Consider the following 20,078-nt stretch of genomic DNA (forward strand, 5'->3'; position numbering starts at 1 on the left):
AAAAGCCAGAGAATCCAATTTTGCCAACCTATCTAGGTCTTTCAAACTCAGTTAGAACCAGGTCTTTCAAATCTCTTTCCTCTGTCAAGGAGATGTATTTACTGTTTAAAGTAGACTAGAGCCCATGTTCAGATAGAAAGACCATACTCAACTACATTATTGTAAAGCTGAAATTGCCCAGTAAAGCAGTAAGCCCACAAAGGCAGCTCAGCTGCTGAGAACTAGACAGAGGACGTCCATAGTGAATTCACAGAAAACTACATGCTACAGAAAATTTACAACACAGCAGAGCTACCAAATTGAGCATCTTAAAATTTCTGTTGCCCAAGACCATCATAGACATAGGTAGTCCATGGAAGTTACTAAAGGCCAGTGGCAAATGTTACTCAGTCCAGCTTTGCTTTACTTACAATCGATTTGGAGTCTACAAAACTCCAGACAAGGTATTAGAGAATATAATATGATGGACTAGTAATATAATGTGATGGATTAAACAAGAACACATTCTTCTCTGTGCTTTTTAAAGTGAAGCCAAGAAGCAATCTAAGTATCCATAAACAAGAGATTGGTTAAATAGATTATGATATATTCTTATGATGAAAAATACAACTGCTGAAAAGAATAAGGTATACTTTAGGTACTGACATGAAGAAAAAGACCATGACACACAGTTAAGTGGATATAGCAAGTTGCAAAACTCTATGGCTTGCAGTATATATACATAATTAATATATTTAATATATGTAATGTATATATTATTTCATCTTGAGCTTTTAAAAACTATTTTTAATAATCCTGTGTTTAGGGACTTCCCTAGTGGTCCAGTGACTAAGACTCTGCGCTCCCAATGCAGGGGCCACAGGTTCGATCCCTGGTAAGGAAACGCATCCTGCACGCCACAACTTGCCTCTGAGAAAAGATCAAACTGCTAATAGTAGTAACAGTTAAGGACTGATTGGAACTGGGAAGTAGTAAAGTGGGTGGGGGGAACTTTCACTCTTTACTTGTGGACTTCTGGGCCTTTGTAATTTTTGCAGGTAAAGGTTATCTTTGTGGACAAATGCTATGAGTTCCCCATAAGAGGAACCTGGAATAGGCAAATTCACAGAGACAGGAAGTAGAATGGTGGTTGCTAGGAATAAGGTGGATGGCTGGCCATTGAGGAGTTACTGTTTAATGGATACAGTTTCAGTTGGGGAAAATAAAAAAGAGCCCTAAAGATGGATGGTGGTGATGGTTATGCAATTTGAATGTGCTTAATGCCATTAAACTGTACACTTAAAAATGGTTAAAATGGTAAATATTATGTTATGTATATTTTATCACAAAGAAAAAGCAACATAAAAAGAAAAAAGGTTACTTTTGTGATTTAAAAATAACAATGCAAAAATTAAGGTAAAATAACATCAATTACACAGACTTACCATATACTAACCTTTCAAAAGAAGGAATCTTCCTACATAAACACTACTGTGTGCTCCAAACTTTGGAAAATCTAATTTATCCTTTCCTATTACATTTTACCTGGAGGAGGAAATGGCAATTCACTCCAGTATTCTTGCCTGAAAAAATCCCATGGACAGAGGAGCCTGGCAAGCTACAGCCCATAAGGTCACAAGGAGTCAGACATGACTGACCACACACACTACCATCACATTTTACTAAAACAAATAAAAATCATCACAAGTCTCTATTACGTTTCTCAAATGCTTTCTATCCCATTAAAAAAAAAAAAAAACTATCATAATGATAGCTAACATACACACAGAGCTAATTTCCTCTGCACCCAGAACTATTGTTCTAAGCGCTATAAATACACTTAGTTAATTTTCACAGGATTTCACAGCAAATTTCATAGGATTCACAGCAATCCTATGAGCTAGACACTATTATTATCTTCATTTCTCAGATGCAGAGAGGTTAACTGACCCACCCAAGTTACCCAGTTAATAAAAGGCAGCGGAGCTAGGGTTCAAACTAAGAATGGACTCAAGTCCACACGCTCAAACACTACGATTCCTGCCTCACAGTACCATGTCAGTCTCTCCATAGGGAGGCCAAAAGAGGTTACGGTCAAAATCCAGCCAGGTAGCACACTCCTTGATGCTGGAAGAAATACCAACTTGGCTTTTTATGGGTGAATAATCTGCATTCCTACTTACGTCAATGCCAAGCTCCAACTCAAGACAGGACTGTATTAAGACTCATAATCATGTGGGAAAACTCTCTACAAATTCAATTATAGTCCAAAGTCCATACCTGACCCCACAGTAAATCACTGAGCCTAAGAATTAGGTCAGAGATCCATTAATATAAATCCAGCTAAAGGCAAAATGGTTTGGACAAATCAAACCCCAACTCAAAGCAAAGGAATTCAGAAACTCTTGTCTAACATCTTGACAAGGCAGGTTTTATTTGTTTAGTTCCAGGCCCACTTTAGATCTCAAGAGGAAAAGAACAGAAGTTGTCTCTAACTTTGCTTGAAGACTTTCAATCAGCAGGAAGAAGAGCTTTATTTTTCACCAGGACTCAGTCAGAAATTGGCTTTTATCAACATCAGCAAAACTGAACATTCCCCTCCTTAAGGAAAAAAATGGGCCTCCCTGCTTAAATTGTGTATTTGCCCAAACATACTGACTTGTAATTGAGGAAGGAGGAAAAAAAAATGGTGCAAGGAAGGGATTTAACCTAATTTATAAATGTGCTCAGCCTAGATACACACCTGTCCCAAATGACTACTGAATCCATTCATTTGCGGGGAAAACATGGATTACAATTTCTTTTTTCTTTTGGCCTCAAGTGGTCTGTACTACTGTTTGTAAACAAAATCCTCTCAATATCTTTTCCACCTGTCACATGCACATCTGATATTTACATGAACAAGGAAAGTGGAGCCTTAGGAGGAATCCCTTCAGTTTCTGACCTATTGGTCGCAGGAGGTACTGTGCTGGTTTTCAAACTTCCCCAGATGGCCCAGGCGGAGGGGCACGGTGAGCGAACCGAACCCAAAAGTTTGCGCCCATCCAGCGCGTCTGACAAAGGCCAGAGAGCGCTGTTTGGAAAGAGGTGCGATGCTTTCCAGGCAGCAGTCGCTCCTCTCCCAAGGAAGCACAGCCCAAGTGGGCGACAAAAGGCTTTCCAGACTGGGGGCTGGGGAGGGGGGTGGGGCAGGCTATCTAGAGCTTGGACCTCCCCTTGGAAGTCGAAATCTGGGGAACCTTTGGGGACCAGAAATGCTCCATCCCAGCCAAGAAGCCCAAGGCTAGAAGGACGGGCAGCCGCGGGGAGGGTCCGGCGGCCGAGGAGGCGCTGGGACTCACCTGGGGGAGGCGGAGAGGGGGCTTCGGTGGCAGGTGGGGTGGGCGGGACGCTGCTGCCGCCGCCGCCGCCGCCGCCGGGGAGAGCCGAGGTCGGGTTCGGGGGAGCGGCGGGCGCCCGCACCGTGGTCGCTACAGGGGTGGTCGGCGCCGGGCCAGTGGTCGTCGAGAGGGTGGTCGGCGCGGGTCTGGTTGTCACCCGAGGGGTAGTCGGAGTACGTTCCACCGCAGGAGGTGTGACTCGCGAGGGAACGAGCGGTGCCTGAGAGGTGGTCCGAGCGGGCCCGGCGGCGGCGGTCGGAGCTGGCCCGGCGGTGGTCGGAGGAGGGGTGGTCTCCGGGGGCTGGGCTGAGGAAGACGCAGCCTGGGCTCGGTGGTGGGTGGCGCGCGGGGATCCGGCCCTCGGGGCCTGGGCTGTGGGAGCCGTGGCCTTAGAGAAAGGGTGGCTGGGCTCGCCCCCCAGCCCCGGGCCCGGCGACGCGTCCACCTGCCCCGCGGCCCCGCCGCCACCGGTGACATTCCCCGCCGAGGTGGCTGAGGCAGCGGCGGCGGCGGCGGCGCACAACAGGGCGAGGCCGCCCAGGCTCGGCAGGCTCCTCATGGCGCGCTCGGCTTCGCCATTCATTCATTCAGTCAGTCAGCCGGTCGGTCAGTCATCTCGGGGCACTCGGACCAGGGAAGGCGCCGCAGCCGCCGCCGCCACCGGGCGCACCATCGCCACCTCCCTCTGACAGGCGGCCGGCCCCGCGGGCGGGCCCCGGAGCGGAGGGAGCGACCGGGCCGAGCGCGGACGGCCCGCCCTCCCTGATTGGCAGCTTGGCCAGGCCTATGGGAGGCCACGCCGTCTCACGTGACCTGCCCGCTTCCCGGCCTCTTTGTGGCCCCACAAGCCAATCAGAAAGCGCTGAGGAGAGGGGGCGGTGCTAAGGCGGGAGGTGGGTGGAGCGAGCGCCGCTCCAGCCGGTCAGACTAGCGGCAGCCCCGGCTTTGTCTGCCCTAGAAGCGGGGCGCGGGCCCCGGGCCCCGGGCGCCGGGGAGCAGACAAAGGACGCGCCCGGCGAGGCAGACGCCGGGCCAAGTCGTCTGCTCCACTGGGCGGCGAGCGCGACCCCGGGACGGGGACTCGGCTCTTGGGAGCTTCCCCGCTCTCCTAAACAATGGGGCGCCAGCGCCTCTCCCGGGCTCGGGTGGGGACGGAGCTGGAACCCCCGCGATGGGCGAGGGTGGCTGCAGCGAGGATGGAGAGCGCAGCACCTCCTCTGCTGCCCGAGAGTGCCCGGCCTCAGCCCTGCCCTGCGAGGTCTTCGCTGCATTCCCATTTCAGAGATGGGGAAACTGAGGCCCTTGTTGAGGACCTTACCGAGCCAAGACCCACGCCCTCACCGGGCACCTGCTTTGGGCCAGGCGCTGTACCTGGCAGGACCCGTCAGGAGTCGAAGGTGCAAGCTTCCTGCGTGAGAGGGTGACAGGCTCACATGCGCACTTCACCTTACACCCCCAGGAGAGTGAGGTCGGACAGGGTTGAACCTCAGCTCCAAGCTTCCCGCTGAGTGGTTTTGTGGCCTGAGTGCAGTTTTCTCACCTCTAAAATGGGGTTGATGGCAGCTAACATCCCCACCGCCCACCCCTCTCTCACAGAGCTGATGTGAGAATTAAGTAATGCCCCGAAAGGGCTTAACGCAGTGCCTGGCCCACAGTAAACCCTCATTAATGCTGCCTACACCCAGCGTCCTGTGTTAGGACAAGCCCCACGCCGCAGACCTGCGTGTCCTCAGAGCCGCCTGCCTATTGCAGGGCTAGGGGTGGATCTGAGCACAGAGCTTGACCCTGGGCGACACTAAACCCTGTGCAAAGCTGGAATTCCGATGCGCAGCCTCGCACCGTCACCCGGGATTCAGAGCCCGCATAGGCGCTGCAGCCGGGCCGGGCGCGCTTGTCATCTGACAGGGCTTAATCCCAGCCCCACCGCCAACCCATTCCTGGCCTCCCCTGCGTGACGCTTCCTTTGTGCATGGCTTCCCATTAGTCACCGGCCTCCAACCAGAACTGGGCGATCACATTTGCGTGCGAACCTGTGTACATGTTAATTAAAAATGCACTTGTTTACCTGAATGAGGAGTGGGTGGGGATAGGGCATGTATGTGCTTGTGTAATGAAACATAAACACGCTGGTGAGTGTGTGTATGAGTGTATGTTTGATCTTATGAGTATGGGAGCTGGTATCTATTTTTGCATATTGTATGTTTTTAAATATCTGCACATGGACTGGTGTGTGTTTTATGTGTATTTTCTGTGTGTTTTTACGTTTGTTACCTATGTGTGGTTCAGATGGTAAAGAATCTGCCTGCAATGCAGGAGACCAGTTCTATCACTGAGTTGGGAAGATCCCCTGGAGGAGGAAATGGCAACCAACTCCAGTATTCTTGCCTGGAGAACTCCATGGACAGGGGAGCCTGGTGGGCTACTGTCCAGGGGATGACAAAGGGTTGGACTGGACTTAGCAATTAAACAAGAGCAACATGAATGTATCTTGATAGGTCCCTCTATGTATGTAAGGGGAGGGGGTGAAATGGGAGGGGTGTGCGTGGGTTCTGGTTTCAGACCAATATTTAGGAAGTACAAATCAAGATTCTGTTTTTACTTCTCTTAGGGAAGGGAGGGGGTAGGTCAAGCCCCTCCCCCATAGTCTTTTGCTGACTCTTTCTAACCCTTCAAACCCTAGCCCAAATACCATATCCTCTAAGAGAATTTTCTGGATCTCTGAGTGGGAATGAATCTCTCTCTCTCCCTATTTTCCCACTGCCCTTTGTTTGTTCATTGATTATAGCCCTGATCTATCAATCTATTCCCTGCCTCTTCCTGAAAGGATTAAGGATGGCTTTCAGAAATGTATACAACAGGATAAATTGAACTGCCCCCGTGGCTTTATTACTTCTCACAGGCATGCATCAGCAGGAATTCTAGAACTTGGGATTTCTGTGTCTGTCTCTCCTCTATTAGGCTGCTCTCTCTGTTCTCAGTGCTTAGCAGGGGGAACCCATGTGAGCACTACTCCATGCTGGTTAGTTTGAATTACATCACAAAGAGACCCTGTGGTGCCCTGGGAAGAGTTTGTATCTTTAAAGTCAAACAGAGCTGGGTCATGACTCTACCAGCTGTGTGACCTTGGAGGAAAAACCTTTGACCTCTCTGAGCCTCAGTTTCCTCATCTATAAAATGGGACCAGTGAATTCTGCCTCAGCTAAGCTGAGGCCTGAAGGGAATGTTTTTACAGAGCCTGGCATGCAGAAGGTGCTCAGTCTCATTTATGCCAGTGCTAACGTGTGCCTTGTTGGCTGGCTGAAGGACCACAACCAGAAACAACGTCTCCATCAGGTGACAGGGCCTGACAGCCACCCTACCAGATATCCCAACTGGTAGCTGAAAAATTCTGGATTGGCCCTGAGCTGCGCTATTTCAGAGATTCTCTGGCACTACAAAAGAAAAGCTGATACAGCTTCTTTGCCTGGAGAATCACAGAGAAAAGACTAGAAGGCTTTGCCAAAGTAATCCAGGCTAGCTCCCTGCCTCAGACAGGGGTCACCCCCACTGCAGGTTCTAAAATGAGTTAATTACCCTGTTGACATGTATAGTAAGTGTTGCATCTTCTGGAAAGGTCATGTAAGTGTCTTGATGTGGATTCACTCCCCATTGAATACTTAAATTTCTTGTCCTGCCTTTATCTCTAAACTGCAAGATGACTTTGTGTTGGTTTCTTAGGAATAATATTTTACGTTTGTGTTTAAAAATTAGGAACGCTCCAAATACCAACATCAGAGACAGGTGTTATATATCTTTTAATCATAAAAAGTCATTGTAATGGTGGCTATGAAGACATTCTAGAAATATTAATAACCGACCATTGAGCTCTTACTGTGTGCTACCTGTTACCCTAAAAGCTACATATGGCCTCTCTTGTCTAATCCTAAGAAAGACCCCGGGAAGTAGGTATTGATACTATTGTTGTTTTGTTGTTGTTCAGTTACTAAGTCATCTCTGACTCCTTGCGATGCCACGGAGTGCAGCACACCAGGCTGCCCTGTCCTTCACTATCTCCTGGAGTTTGCTCAGATTCATGTCCATTGAGTCAGTGATGCTATCTAACCATCTATTAATATCCCCACCTTACAGATAAGGAAACTAGACCATCGAAATGTTAAACAGCTTGCCCAAGGTTACTTAGTGATCGAGCCAGAAATCAAACTAAGGCTGGCTCACGCTAGCCGGCACCCTTAACAACTCTGCTCTAAATGGAAAATGCTCATGATATGTTAAGAAAAGAGAAGATACAAATCATGGCTATGACTCTCTGTGTAACACAATGTTGGTTGGTACTTTTCCTGTGGCTCCAGAACTGCAGCTAAGGCCCAGAGCTCTAAAGAGAGCTGTCAACCCATCCTTAGCGTCCGGGGCCACTGGACTCAATCAGGGGAAGGGATGCACACAGCAGCAGAGGGCAGAGAGAGCTGACCCCTCTTTGGATCCTCAGCACCTAGCACAGTGGCAAATAAAAAGAAATAGCTCAGGAATTTTCTGTTGAGCTAAATGAGGCCTTGGGATGTGGCAGACTGCATTCCAGGAGTTTTGCATTTGTGACCCATTTATTCCCCAGAAGTAGGGTTATCACCCGTGCTTGGAAGAAGGGAAAAGAGAGCCTCAGAGAGGATAAAGGACTTGCCCAACACCTGTGTGTGCGTGTGTCTGTGTGCACGTGCACTAAGTTGCTTTAGTTGTGTCTGATTCTTTGTGACCCCATGGGCTGTAGCCTGCCAGGCTCCTCTGTCCATGGGACTCTCCAGGCAAGAATACTGGAGCGGGTTGCCATGCCCCCCTTCAGGGGATCTTCCCGACCCAGGGATCAAGCCCGCATCCTTGTCTCCTGCGCTGGCAGGCAGGTTCCTGACCATTAGCGCCACCTGGGAAGCCCCTGCCCAGCACCAAAACCCAGGCTGTTCTCAGACTCCACAGCCATCCTTGTGGCCCCTGGCCCTTGCACATAGGCGGTCAGTGAACACACGCTGAAAGAAAGAATAGGTAGACACTAATCTGACCTTCCTGCGAGAGCAGCATTTTAAAAAAGAGCAGCTTTGGGAGTAAGAAAAGAAGGCATAATAATACAATCAGCAAAAATAACTTCATTTCTCAGATTCCAATAAAACATAGAAACTTTCCCCTTTCTGGTTTCATTGAAGCAGCAATGCTGACATGGACTATTTCTAATCCTGCCGGAGCCTATCAGATGTGGCCAGATGCAAAGTTTGGCATCATCTGCAGAGAACTTTAGTGACTGGGGCCACTATGAACAAATTCTGCTCAGCAAAGGACACTAGCAACTCACGGAAAGGAAAATACAAATGGCTAAGATACATGAAATATTGTGTATTCAACTTAAGTAATCAAAGGTTTGCGAACTGAAACAGTAATTTACTTTTTTTTAGCCTATTGATTTCGCAAGAATTTTTTTTAATGGTCATACCTGTTGCTGGCTGGGGAATGCCCCACAGAATTGATGAGAGTGTGAAGTGTTTGTCCTCTAACTTGTTACTTTCACTTTTAAGAATCAGCCCTAGAGAAAATAAACAATGACGTAAATAAAGCTTTATATACAAAAATGTTCATCAGAGTGTTACGGATAATACTGAAAATTCGAAAAGTCTAAACAGATAACGGGGAATTCCCTGGTGGTCCAGTAGATAGGACTTCAAGTTCTCACTGCTAAAGGCCCTGGTTTAATCCGTGGGCAGGGAACCAAGATCCCACAAACCACGTGGCTCGGCCAAAAAAATAAACAAACAGATAACAATAGGGAGAGATTAAACACTTTGTGCCCTATGCCATCCCTATGTTGTAACTGTATACATCTTTAAGAAACAATATTCGTGAAGGAAATTCTTGCAATATAAAATTATGGGAAAATAGGTTACATACCTCCTAGAATAGCCAAAAATCCAAAATGCTGACAATATTAAATGTGGGAGAGGATTTGGAGCAAGAGAACTCTTATTCACTGCTGGTGGGAAGGCAAGATGTAACAGCCATTTGGAAGGCAGGTTGGTGGTTTCCTACAAAACTAAACATATTCTTACCACATGATCCAGCAAGTGTGTCGTTTCCTATTTACTCAAAGGAGGTGAACACTTTTGTATATCCCAAAACCTGCACAAGGATGTTTACCGCAGCTTTATTCATAACGGCCAAAACTTGGAAGCAGCCACGATGCCCTTCTGTAGGTGAATGAACAAACCAGGTCCATATCTGGACAACGGAACATTATTCAGCACTAAAAAGAAATGAGCTGCCCAGTCAGGGAAAGCCATGGAGGAAACGAACACACGAGGGAAAGGAGCCAATCTGAAAAGCCCATGCACTGAATGATGCTCTGGAAAAGGCAAAGCACGGAGACAGTGACAGGCGAGCGGCACCCAGGGGGTGGTAGGGGAACGAGGGGTGAGCAGGCGGAGCATGGCGCATTTTGGGGGCAAACAGAAATACCCTGAATGATACTACCACGATGGCTACAGGCATTACCATTTATCCAAACCCAGAGAACGCACACCACCAAGAGTAAACCATAACAGGCTGAGTGAATATGATGTGTCAAAGCAGATTCATTAAGTGTAACAAAGGTACCACCCTGGTGGGGGAAGTTAGTAGTGAGGGAGGCTTTGCGGGTACGCTCAGTCGTGTCCGACTCTCTGCAACTCCATGGACTATGTATACCCCGCCAGGTTCCTCTGTCCAAGAAACCTTTCAGGCAAGAATACTGGAGTGGGTTCCCATGCCCTCTTCCAGGGGATCTTCCCGACCCGGGGATCGAACCCACACCTCCCATGCCCCCCGCATTGGCAGGCAGGTTCTTTGCCACTGCATGTGCGGGGCAGGGGATATATGGGAAATCTCTATTCCTTTTGCTCAGTTTTCCTGTGAACCAAAAACTCCAATAAAAAATAGCTTTATTAAAAAATAGTTTACATGGTTATTTAAACTATGATCTCAATTATGTAAATATATGAATATATTCATATATTATTGAAGTGAAGAAGTGAAGTTGCTCTGTCGCTTCCGACTCTTTGCGACCCCATGAACTGTAGCCTACCAGGCTCATCTGTCCATGGGATTTTCCAGGCAATAGTACTGAAGGGGATTGCCATTTCCTTCTCCAGGGGTCTTCCGGACCCAGGGATCGAACCCGGGTCTCCCACATTGTAGACAGACGCTTTACCGTCTGAGCCACCAGGGAAGTCCTACATTCATATATTGTTTTACATAGTATAAATAATATATGAATATGTACTAATTCTATATGCTATCTATATGAATATAACATGTTATATAGACACAAAATAAAAGTCTACAAGGGAATATAACAAAATATGAACACTTTTAGTCTCTGAATGATTGCATATGGGTATTCAGATTGTTTCTTCTTCATACTTTTACACATTTTTCCTTTTTTTTTTTTTTTTACAATAAACACACATTAGTTAAATAATCAGGAATAACCAACAACAGAACTTGTCTGGATATGGGGATATGTCTGCCAGCCATATCCTAGACCTGCTTCCACCTTATCTCTTTTTAAAAGTTGATGAGGAGGAGAAAATTTGAAGTTGTAAATTCACATTAATGGCAAAGTGCCTTCCCCAATGAAACTAAATGCTGAAATCCTGCCTCAAAGTCCTTCTGATGCTAAAATAAGCTCAGAAAAGCATTTGCTGTCCTTCTCAGCAATCCACTGAAGGACGTCATTCACAGTGGGCACCAAGTCAAACCCTCGCTCGTCATCACCGCTGGCTGCAGAGCAAAGAATCTGAACCATTTGGGCGAGGAATGGGGTCAGGGCTTCACAAATAACTCTTTCCCTAGCTTGCTATAATTATAATACAGGGGATTACTGACAGGTGCAGGACACACACAGCTTTCCCAGTCACTGTGTCGTTTGAGCTTCGGGACCACTCTGGAGAAAAGGTGGTGGGGATATTAGTGGTGAGATAGTGGGTATACTGTACCACTGAGAGTTACAGTAGCAGTTTGCTAATCTAGTAGTGACTAACATTTACTGAATGCTTGTTATATGCCAGACATCATGCTGAAACCCTTCATGCACATTTTCCCGTTTAACCTTATACTGTGAGATAGAAGTGATTATCCGCACTTTCTCGGTCAATATAGGTAAAGTGAAAGTGTTAGTTGCTCAGTTGTGTCTGACTCTTTGTGATTCATGGACTGTGGCCCGCCAGGCTCCTCTGTCCATGAGATTCTCCAGACAAGAGTACTAGAATACTGGAGTGGATTGCCATTCCCTTCTCCGAGGGATCTTCAAGACCCACGGATCAAACCTGGGTCTCTCTCATCGTAGGCAGACTCTACCATCTGAGCCACCAGGGAAGGCCATAGGTCAGGATACTGCTGCTTAAACTAGTCAAATGACTTACCCAGGATCACCAAATTAGTAAATGGAAGAAAGTGAAAGTGAAGTCGCTGAGTCGTGTCCGATTCTTTGCGACCCCATGGACTGTAGCCCACCAGGCTCCTCCATCCATGGGATTTTCCAGGCAAGAGTGCTGGAGTGGGGTGCCATTTCCTTCTCCAGGAGATCTTCCCGACCCAGGCATTGAGCCCAGGTCTCCCATGTTGTAGGCACACGCTTTACATCTGAGCCACCAGGGAAGTCCAGATAGTAAATGGAAGAACTAGGGCTCATAACCAGTTTTTCAGTCCTCAAGTCCAGAGTGATTTCCACAACAGTTTACTGAGCTTCCTCAATTTTACTTTTGATTTCTGTTGTTAGGAGAGAAACAAGCGCAGCATTAAAGGGTGCCAAGCTCAGTCCTGGTCTTTCTAGCTATATAACTCTGGACAACTCACTTTAGCTCTGTGTTTCAACAATATCTCTTGTAGAATGAGGATCATAATATCTATCTCCAAAGTCAAGGTTAAACAAAGCAGTGTGTACAAGTGTTGAGCCAAGGCCTGCCCCACAGTAAACACTCAAAAGACACTGGAACATATCTGACTTTCCTAAACCTTGTCTTTTCACATAGTGGGTCAAGACCAAGTGAATACAATGACCTTGGGGGTTAATAGCCAGAGCTTCTAGGCGCTCAGTGGATTTATACTCCCCAACCTGTTCCCATGACCTTGGCCTTGAACAGCTTCCTTCATTGCGGTGGGTACCTGTCACTGGATTGGTGTTTAGGGCTGGGTGAGTGGTGGAAGTGGGCACTTGATTCCTCAGGTACTTTTAAGAAATGCAGGCCTTTGGGACTAACATGCTCTTTGTTGAACTATTTTGAGGTGGCCATGTGGATTTCATGCTGATTTCTAAGGCCTGGAAAATAAGGAAACCCAGTTCTTGGGGGAGCAAGTGTTTCCCTGAAAAAGCCACAGAATGAGTAAATATCAGAGCTGGAAGAGGACTTAGGAATCCGCCCTCCCAAAGCTGAACTCATAACAATGATCCACCGATAACCCAGAGAAGGAAAGGGCCTTAACCAGATCCCATGCTCCACGTTAGTGACAAGAGCCGGGGTCAGATCCAAACCCCCTGACTCTCAGGCCACCATCAGACCTGCATCATTCCTTACAGAGGAGGAACCTGGGAGCCCGCGAGGGGCCAACAGTCTGCTGGCGGAGCCCAGGGCCTTCCCACGCACAGCACCACCCGCCTGGTGTCTGGTCCAGGGCCTTTATGTCACCAGGCTCCTTCACCAGGAACTTTCCTCCTGGAATCAAAGAAATGCTGCTAGCTCTCTACTGATGGCCAAAGTAGTCTTTCAAATGATGACAATAACCAAGGTCTGCTCTCAGGCAGTAGTTGAGACCTCAAAATGGCAAAATCTTCCAAATTAGGCCATGGTAAACTAAAGGAACTAGAAACAACATCTTTTCCATTCCATCAGGCCTCAAGTAGAGCAGCTCTAAGAGGATCCTGGCAGATTAGGCCTGAGATCCAGCTCTCAGGACTCTGGGTCTGATTTTCTCCCTCAGTCACTGCACTTTTCTTGTGATCATTGAGTTTTATTGGGTGTGTGTGCATCAATGCAGCCTGGAATTTGGAATTGATTGCAATCCTCAGCCACATACAGACACCTCTTTAGAGAGAGGAACTTTGGAATCTTGGCTCTCTGGTCTCATGTTGGGGAATTAGATTATGAATCAGTCAAGCTGAGGACCCCACCCAGAGTCTAGAGTCTAGCAGGAAAAGTACAGGGTCTGGGGCCTGGCTACACTACTTCCAGCCTATGTCATTAGGGCAAGAATCCACCCCGCTAAGCTTCAGTTTTGACATCTGTAAAGTGAGTATATAATGCCTGGTTTATACATTCTGCTTCTAGGAGGATTAAATCATTCATTCATTCAGCAGAAACATATTAAACACTGATTAAGAGATATCCTAGTAAGACTTTTAAAAAGGGCAAGTACTTTGCCCTTGTGGTGCTTACAATACATCAAGTGAGATAGCAAATTAACATCTGTTAACAACTTCCCTTTCACTTTTCACTTTCATGCATTGGAGAAAGAAATGGCAACCCACTCCAGTGTTCTTGCCTGGAGAATCCCAGGGACGGGGGAGCCTGGTGGGCTGTAGTCCATGGGGTCGCTAAGAGTCGGACGCGACTGAGCGACTTCACTTTGACTTTCACTTTCATGCATTGGAGAAGGAAATCGCAACCCACTCCAGTGTTCTTGCCTGGAGAATCCCAGGGACGGGGGAGCCTGGTGGGCTGCCGTCTATGGGGTCACACAGAGTCGGACACGACTGACGCGGCTTCGCAGCAGCAGCAGTAGCAATGAACATGTAAGTAAGCAAGATATTTACAGCCTACGACAAATAGTACAAAGGAGAAGAAAGGGTTCTGTGACAGAGAAACTGGGAAACATTTCCTTAGGGTGGTCAAGGAAAGGCTCTCTGAGGATGTAGCATGCAGTCTGAAATCAAAAGGAGCAGCAAGTTCTGCAAAAACTGCAAGGAGCAGCAAGTGCAACGTCATGAGGTGGGAAAGGGTCTGACAGGAGGCAGAATAGGCAGAGTGTATTAAGTAAGGGAGAGCATATTAGGTGGTCCAAAATAAGGTGGGGGATGGAAATGCAGAGCTCTGCAGCCATGTAGGGCTTTCCCCGTGGCTCAGCAGTAAAGAACACACCTGCAGTGCAGGAGCCGAGGGAGATGCGGGTTCGATCCCTGGGCTCGGAAGATCCCCTGGAGGAGGGCATGGCCACCCACTCCAGTATTCTTGCCTGGAGAATCTCATGGACAGAGGAGCCTGGCAGGCTAGAGTCCATAGGGTCGCAAAGAGTCAGACACGACTGAAAAAGAGACTCAGCACGCACAGACGTAGCCATGTAAGTAGATGGGATTTTCTTCTAAGAGAAATGTGAAGTCCCGGGAGCCTTTTAAGGAGGGGATGGAGGTGAAATCAGAAACAACAAGGGCAAGAGCACAGTGAGAAGACTGAGTGGTTCAGAGGTGAGAAGGTGGCAACCTGCACTGGCCTAAAGGTGATTCACGATTGATTTAGATATGGGATATCAAGACTTGTTATTAGATTGGGTGTGGGCTGGAGGAAAGAAAGAAAACAAGAATGATTCCAGGAGGTGTGAGGGAGGTTCAAGAGGGAAAGGATATATGTATACGTGTGGCTGATTCATGTTGCTGATGGCAGAAACCAACACAACATTGTAAAGCAATTACCCTCCAATTAAAAATAAAATTTTTTAAAAAGAATAAAGCCAGAAGTGAGCTGCTGCTGCTGCTAAATAGCTTCAGTCATGTCCGACTCTGTGCGACCCCATAGATGGCAGCCCACCAGGCTCCACCATCCCTGGGATTCTCCAGGCAAGAACACTGGAGTGGGTTGCCATTTCCTTCTCCAATGCATGAAAGTGAAAAGTGAAAGTGAAGTCACTGAGTCGTGTCCAACTCTCAGCGACCCCATGGACTGCAGCCTACCAGGCTCCTCCGTCCATGGGATTTTCCAGGCAAGAGTACTGGAGTGGGGTGCCATTGCCTTCTCCGCAGAAGTGAGCACGTGAGGTTAAAAAAAGAAAAAAAAAGATGATTCCTAGATGGGAGATCCGGAGTCTGTGGGGTCGCAAAGAGTCGGACACGACTGAAGCGACTTAGCAGCAGCAGCAGCAGCAGGGAGATCAATGGAATCAGTCATTGAACAAACATCCATGAAGTGCATAGATTTGCCTTGTTGTTGTTGATAAAGATAGGGATGACGGGCGTGCTTAGTCAGGCAGGTAGATCAGAAAACAAGCAAATGTAGGCATTTAAATGAGTTTGGAAGATGTTAGGGAACATCTAACTCTGCTAAGGGAAAAGGATCAAAGAGGTCTTCCTAGAGGAGGGGAATTTGAGCTGAGTCTTAGAGAAGGACCAGGACTGAGGCGGAGGACTCTGGGGTCATGGCAGAGAGTTCTGAAGTTAACACAGCAGCAGCAATAACAGTAACAGTAAGTGATATTTGTGAAGCCTTAACAGCAAGCTTTGTTGCCGTTTAGTCACTCAGTCGCATCCAACTCTCTGCAGGCCCATGGATTGTAGCCTGCCAGGTTCTTCTGTCCAAGGGATTTTTCGGGCAAGAATACTGCAGTGGGTTGCCATGCCCTCCTCCAGAGGATCTTCCCAACCCAGGAACTGAACCCACGATTCCTGCATTGGTAGATTGTTTACCAATGAGCCACCAGGTCTTCCCTTAACAGTGTGCTAGGAACTGTTGTAAGTAAGTGCAAGTTAAGGGAATTCCCTGGTGGTCCAATGGTTAGGACTCCAAGCTTTTCACGGCTGAGGTCCCAGGTTCAATTCCTGGTTAGGGAACTAAGATCCCACAAGCCGAGGGGCATGACCAAAACGCTAAAATAATAATAAAAAGTACCAGTTAACGTATTTAATCCTCACATGAGAACTCTGTGGGGTAGGTCATCTCCACTTCATGAATGAGGAGACTGAGGCACAGTGAACGCCTCTTCCATCACTTGCCCAAGGCCACACCATCTCACACCAAGCTCCAGTATCATGCGATTTGGCTCCAGAGACCATGTCCCAACCTTCGCATGGACCACTTCTCCCTGGGAGAGTCGGGCACGTTAAAGCGTTGACAAGGGCAGAGAGTACAGGACATAGGAAGGCAGAAGTCAACGGAAGGTGAGATAAATGGCGTGAAAGTATTTTGCAGACTGCTAAGTGCTGTCCTGCAGCGGAAGATCACCACCATGGTGAAACGGTTTGAGAGACCAAGGTTTCTCAGCAGTGTCTCTGGATTATTGGTCTTGGGGGACAGCGGCTACTTGTGGGTGGGGGGGTTGCCCCAACAGCGGGGAACTCCATGGGATAGATACTACATCTGACCCTGAGCCGGGAAGCAGCAGGTTCGGACTCCACTCCCAGGTCTGCCCCTGACTTACTCTGTGGTTCCGAGTCACTTCTCAGCCCGTCTTCAGTGTCCCCGACTGGAAGATGGAAGGAGGGCTCAGTGAGGGGTTCCAAGGGCTTGCCCAGCCTTCACATTTTGAACAACTGCTGTCACCATTGGTGCCCTACTTCTTGACACAAAAGGAATGTCTGCTTGGAGCCCTTGACTGAAGCAAAAATGCCACCTCGGATGGCAGTGGCACTTCCAGAAAGCAGGACCCACGCTAGAAGAGGAGCCCACGGCTTCTGTCTGCTGAGTCCGCAGACCTCTGAGTTAAACGCTTCTCGTCACTCCCGTCCCAGCCAGGACAATGGTTTCTACCCTCCCCCGACTCCAATCCAGCCATTCCTACCCCCTTTCATCTGCCGGGGGTGCTGAGAAGCAGCGGCAGCAGCCAGAAGAAGCTTTTATGTCCTAGTCGGCCTTGCTTTGAGTTTGCTGTGAAGCAAATTCTTGGGACCTTTCTGCATGTGCTGCTCCAGGCTCCATCTGTGCTACTGGTTTGGGTCCACTGCCCTGGAATAGGGGCTTCCCAGGTGGCGCTAGTGGTGAGGAACCCTCCTGCCGAGGCAGGAGACACAAGAGATGCGGGTTCAGGGCCTGGCTTGGGAAGATCCCACGGAGGAGGCCACGGCCATCCACTCCAGTATTCTTGCCTGGAGAATCCCACGGACAGGGGAGCCTGATGAGCTATCATCCCTAGGCTCTCAAAGAGTTGGACACGACTGAGCAACTAACACTCACGCTCACTCACCCCAGAAAGGGCTTCCCTGGTGGCTCAGTGGTAAAGAATCTGCCTGCCAAAGCAAGAGACTCAGGTTTGATCCCTGGGTTGGGAAGATCTCCTGGAGAAGGGAATGACAACCTACTCCAGTATTCTTGCCTGGAGAATCCCACAGACAGAGGAGCCTGGCGGGCTACAGTCCAGAGGGTCGCAAAGAGTTGGACACGACTGAAGTGACTTAGCATGGACACACCCCAGAATAAAAAGTGTTCATCTGGATGCAGACAGAATCTTTCTCCCCCCGTCTTCTGAGAACAGATTCACGGGCCTGCAAGAGAAGCTTTTCCATCAAAGCAGTACAACCCCAAGTCATCCTGCTGACATAGAATTTTGTAAACTGTACTTTTATACATTGTTAATTCACATACTATTTTTTGCACCTCATAAAATTTCTGAACTAGCTTGGACAGGGGTAAGATTGCAAGATAAAATAGAAGATGCTAGTCAATTTTGAATTTCTGATAAACAATGAATAATAAATATTCTTTTTTATAATAAGTATATCCCACATATTACATAGGACATATCTATGCTAAAGTATTATTCATTGTTTATCTGAAACTGAGATTGTTGCTAAGTCTAACAATGCTGGACAGGGTTTTTTGTTTTTTTTTTTTTTACTTTTATTTGCATTTATTTTTTGAGGTATTTCTTCCTGGGCCATAAGTTTTTGCTTCTTCAGTTTCTTCTGGGGTATCTTTTCCTTTTGTGCAACCTCCTCTTCTGGTTTAGGAACAATCTGCTCTTTTCCAGTCAAGAGCCCCTCAGTGTGCCAAGGAGAGTTCAGGTCCGGGTTGATCCGACCGCGAGCTCTGCTAAGTCCTGCGCCTGCATCTCGGGGGCTTTGTTCACCTGGATATGCTCAATGATCAGAGAACCTACATCTAAGCCCTTAAGTTCAGCATCGCTCCCTGCATCTTGGAGCATGTGCAGTGAAAATCCAGCATCTCCCGGGGCCACCAGCCCGGCGTCCAGCGCCTACCTTTTGGCCTCTGTACACCTTTGCTTCTTAATAGCGACTTCCTTCGGGCACTTGGTGGCTTTCCGGGTATGCATGCCCTTAACGGCCTGGTCAATTCCATGCGTGTTCTTAAAGTGAACATGAAGTTCTGAATCTCCTGATTTGCATGATTTTGTGGGGGTTTTTTTTGGGTCAGCTGAATAGTGCACCATTTTTCAGAAGTCACCTTTAGCTGCTTACCAAAAAAAGAAGGTGGACAGGGAATATTAACCCCTTTTTCAGGACTGGGACTTAGAGGATGTGAAAGAATTTATCCAAACTCTCTGAGAGCACCGACTGTGTCTTCTTCATTTGTTAAATTTTAGTATTTGTTTATTTTGTAAACAGGAGAGGTGTATTCTCTTACAACCAGTGTATCAGTTCTTTTAGTGGTGATCTGAAAGGTTTTTGTATCATGAAAGGTCTTTTCCTCTGAGAATCTAGGTTCTGGTTGTCGAGGTATGTGTACCGCACCCCTATGATCATAGCCACAGTGCTCACAACAGCCAAGACAGGAAGGCTGTGTAAATGTCCACGGACAGATGAATGGAAAAAGAAGATGTGGTACATATATACAATGGAATACTACTCAGCCATAAAAAAGAACAAAATAATGCCATTTGCAGCAACACAGACGCAAAGAGAGATTATCATACTAAGGGAAGTGAGTCAGAAAACGGCAGATATCAAATGTTATCACTTAAATGGGGACTCTAAAAAAAGTGAACTTACCTAAAAAACAGAAACAAACTCATAGACCTAGAGAACACACTTGTGGGTGCCGGGGGAGGGAGTAGGGAGAGGGATGAACTGGGAGTTTGGGGTTAGTAGATGCAAACCATTACGAGGATGGACAAATGCCAAGGTCCTACTGGAAAGCACAGGGAACTGTATCCAATCTCCTGGGATAAACCATAATAGAAAAGAACATTTCAAAAGAAAGTATATATATGTGTGTGTGTGTATAACTGAGTCACTTGGCCATAGAGTAGAAATTAGCACAACATTGTAAATCAATTATGCTGCCGTGCTTAATCGTTCAGTTGTGTCTGACTCTTTGTGACCCCCTGGACTGTAGCCTACCAGGCTCCTCTGTCCATGGCATTCTCCAGGCAAGCATACTGGAGTGGGTTGCCATGCCCTCCTCCAGGAGATCTTCCCTGCCTAGGGATCAAACCCAGGTCTCCCGCATTGCAGGCAGATTCTTTACCGTCTGAGCCACCAGGGAAGCCTCAAAATACTGGAATAGGCAGCCTATCCCTTCCCCAGGGGATCGCTGGATCCAGGAATCAAACTGGGGTCTCCTGCATCGCAGGCAGATTCTTTACTGCTGACCTACTAGGGAAGCCCAAATCAATTATACTTGAGTTAAAAGAAAAAGTCCCTTGCCTGTCCTCTGGATGAGCAGCCCAGTCAGGGGTGATGGTGGGACAACCTCCAGGGTGATTCTGGACCAGACTCAGCTCATCTCTCTCCTGATGGACATCCTGGGCTCTGCCCAGTCACGGCTCCCATAC

The 20,078-nt window shown here is 47.7% G+C and overlaps 1 protein-coding gene, 1 non-coding gene and 1 pseudogene across 2 annotated transcripts in view; 1 reads left to right on the plus strand and 2 right to left on the minus strand.

Moving 5' to 3' along the window:
• The window catches only part of MEGF9 (multiple EGF like domains 9), an 86,162-nt gene extending 82,099 nt beyond the window's left edge, over positions 1-4,063 (minus strand). The window contains exon 1 of the mRNA XM_040241830.1: positions 3,321-4,063. Within this exon, the coding sequence (XP_040097764.1) occupies positions 3,321-3,942 (622 nt within the window). The 5' untranslated portion in view covers positions 3,943-4,063. The remainder of the gene's footprint in view (positions 1-3,320) is intronic.
• Positions 4,064-16,108: 12,045 nt separating this feature from the next.
• TRNAE-UUC lies at positions 16,109-16,182 on the plus strand. Its single transcript has one exon. It is a non-coding gene; the product is annotated as a tRNA-Glu (tRNA).
• Positions 16,183-17,697: 1,515 nt separating this feature from the next.
• On the minus strand, positions 17,698-19,036 carry LOC120864755 (annotated as a pseudogene).
• Between the last annotated feature and the right edge of the window lie 1,042 nt (positions 19,037-20,078).

Source organism: Oryx dammah, unplaced genomic scaffold (genome assembly GCF_014754425.2).
Source record: "Oryx dammah isolate SB20612 unplaced genomic scaffold, SCBI_Odam_1.1 HiC_scaffold_1, whole genome shotgun sequence".
Classification (NCBI taxonomy): Eukaryota; Metazoa; Chordata; class Mammalia; order Artiodactyla; family Bovidae; genus Oryx; species Oryx dammah.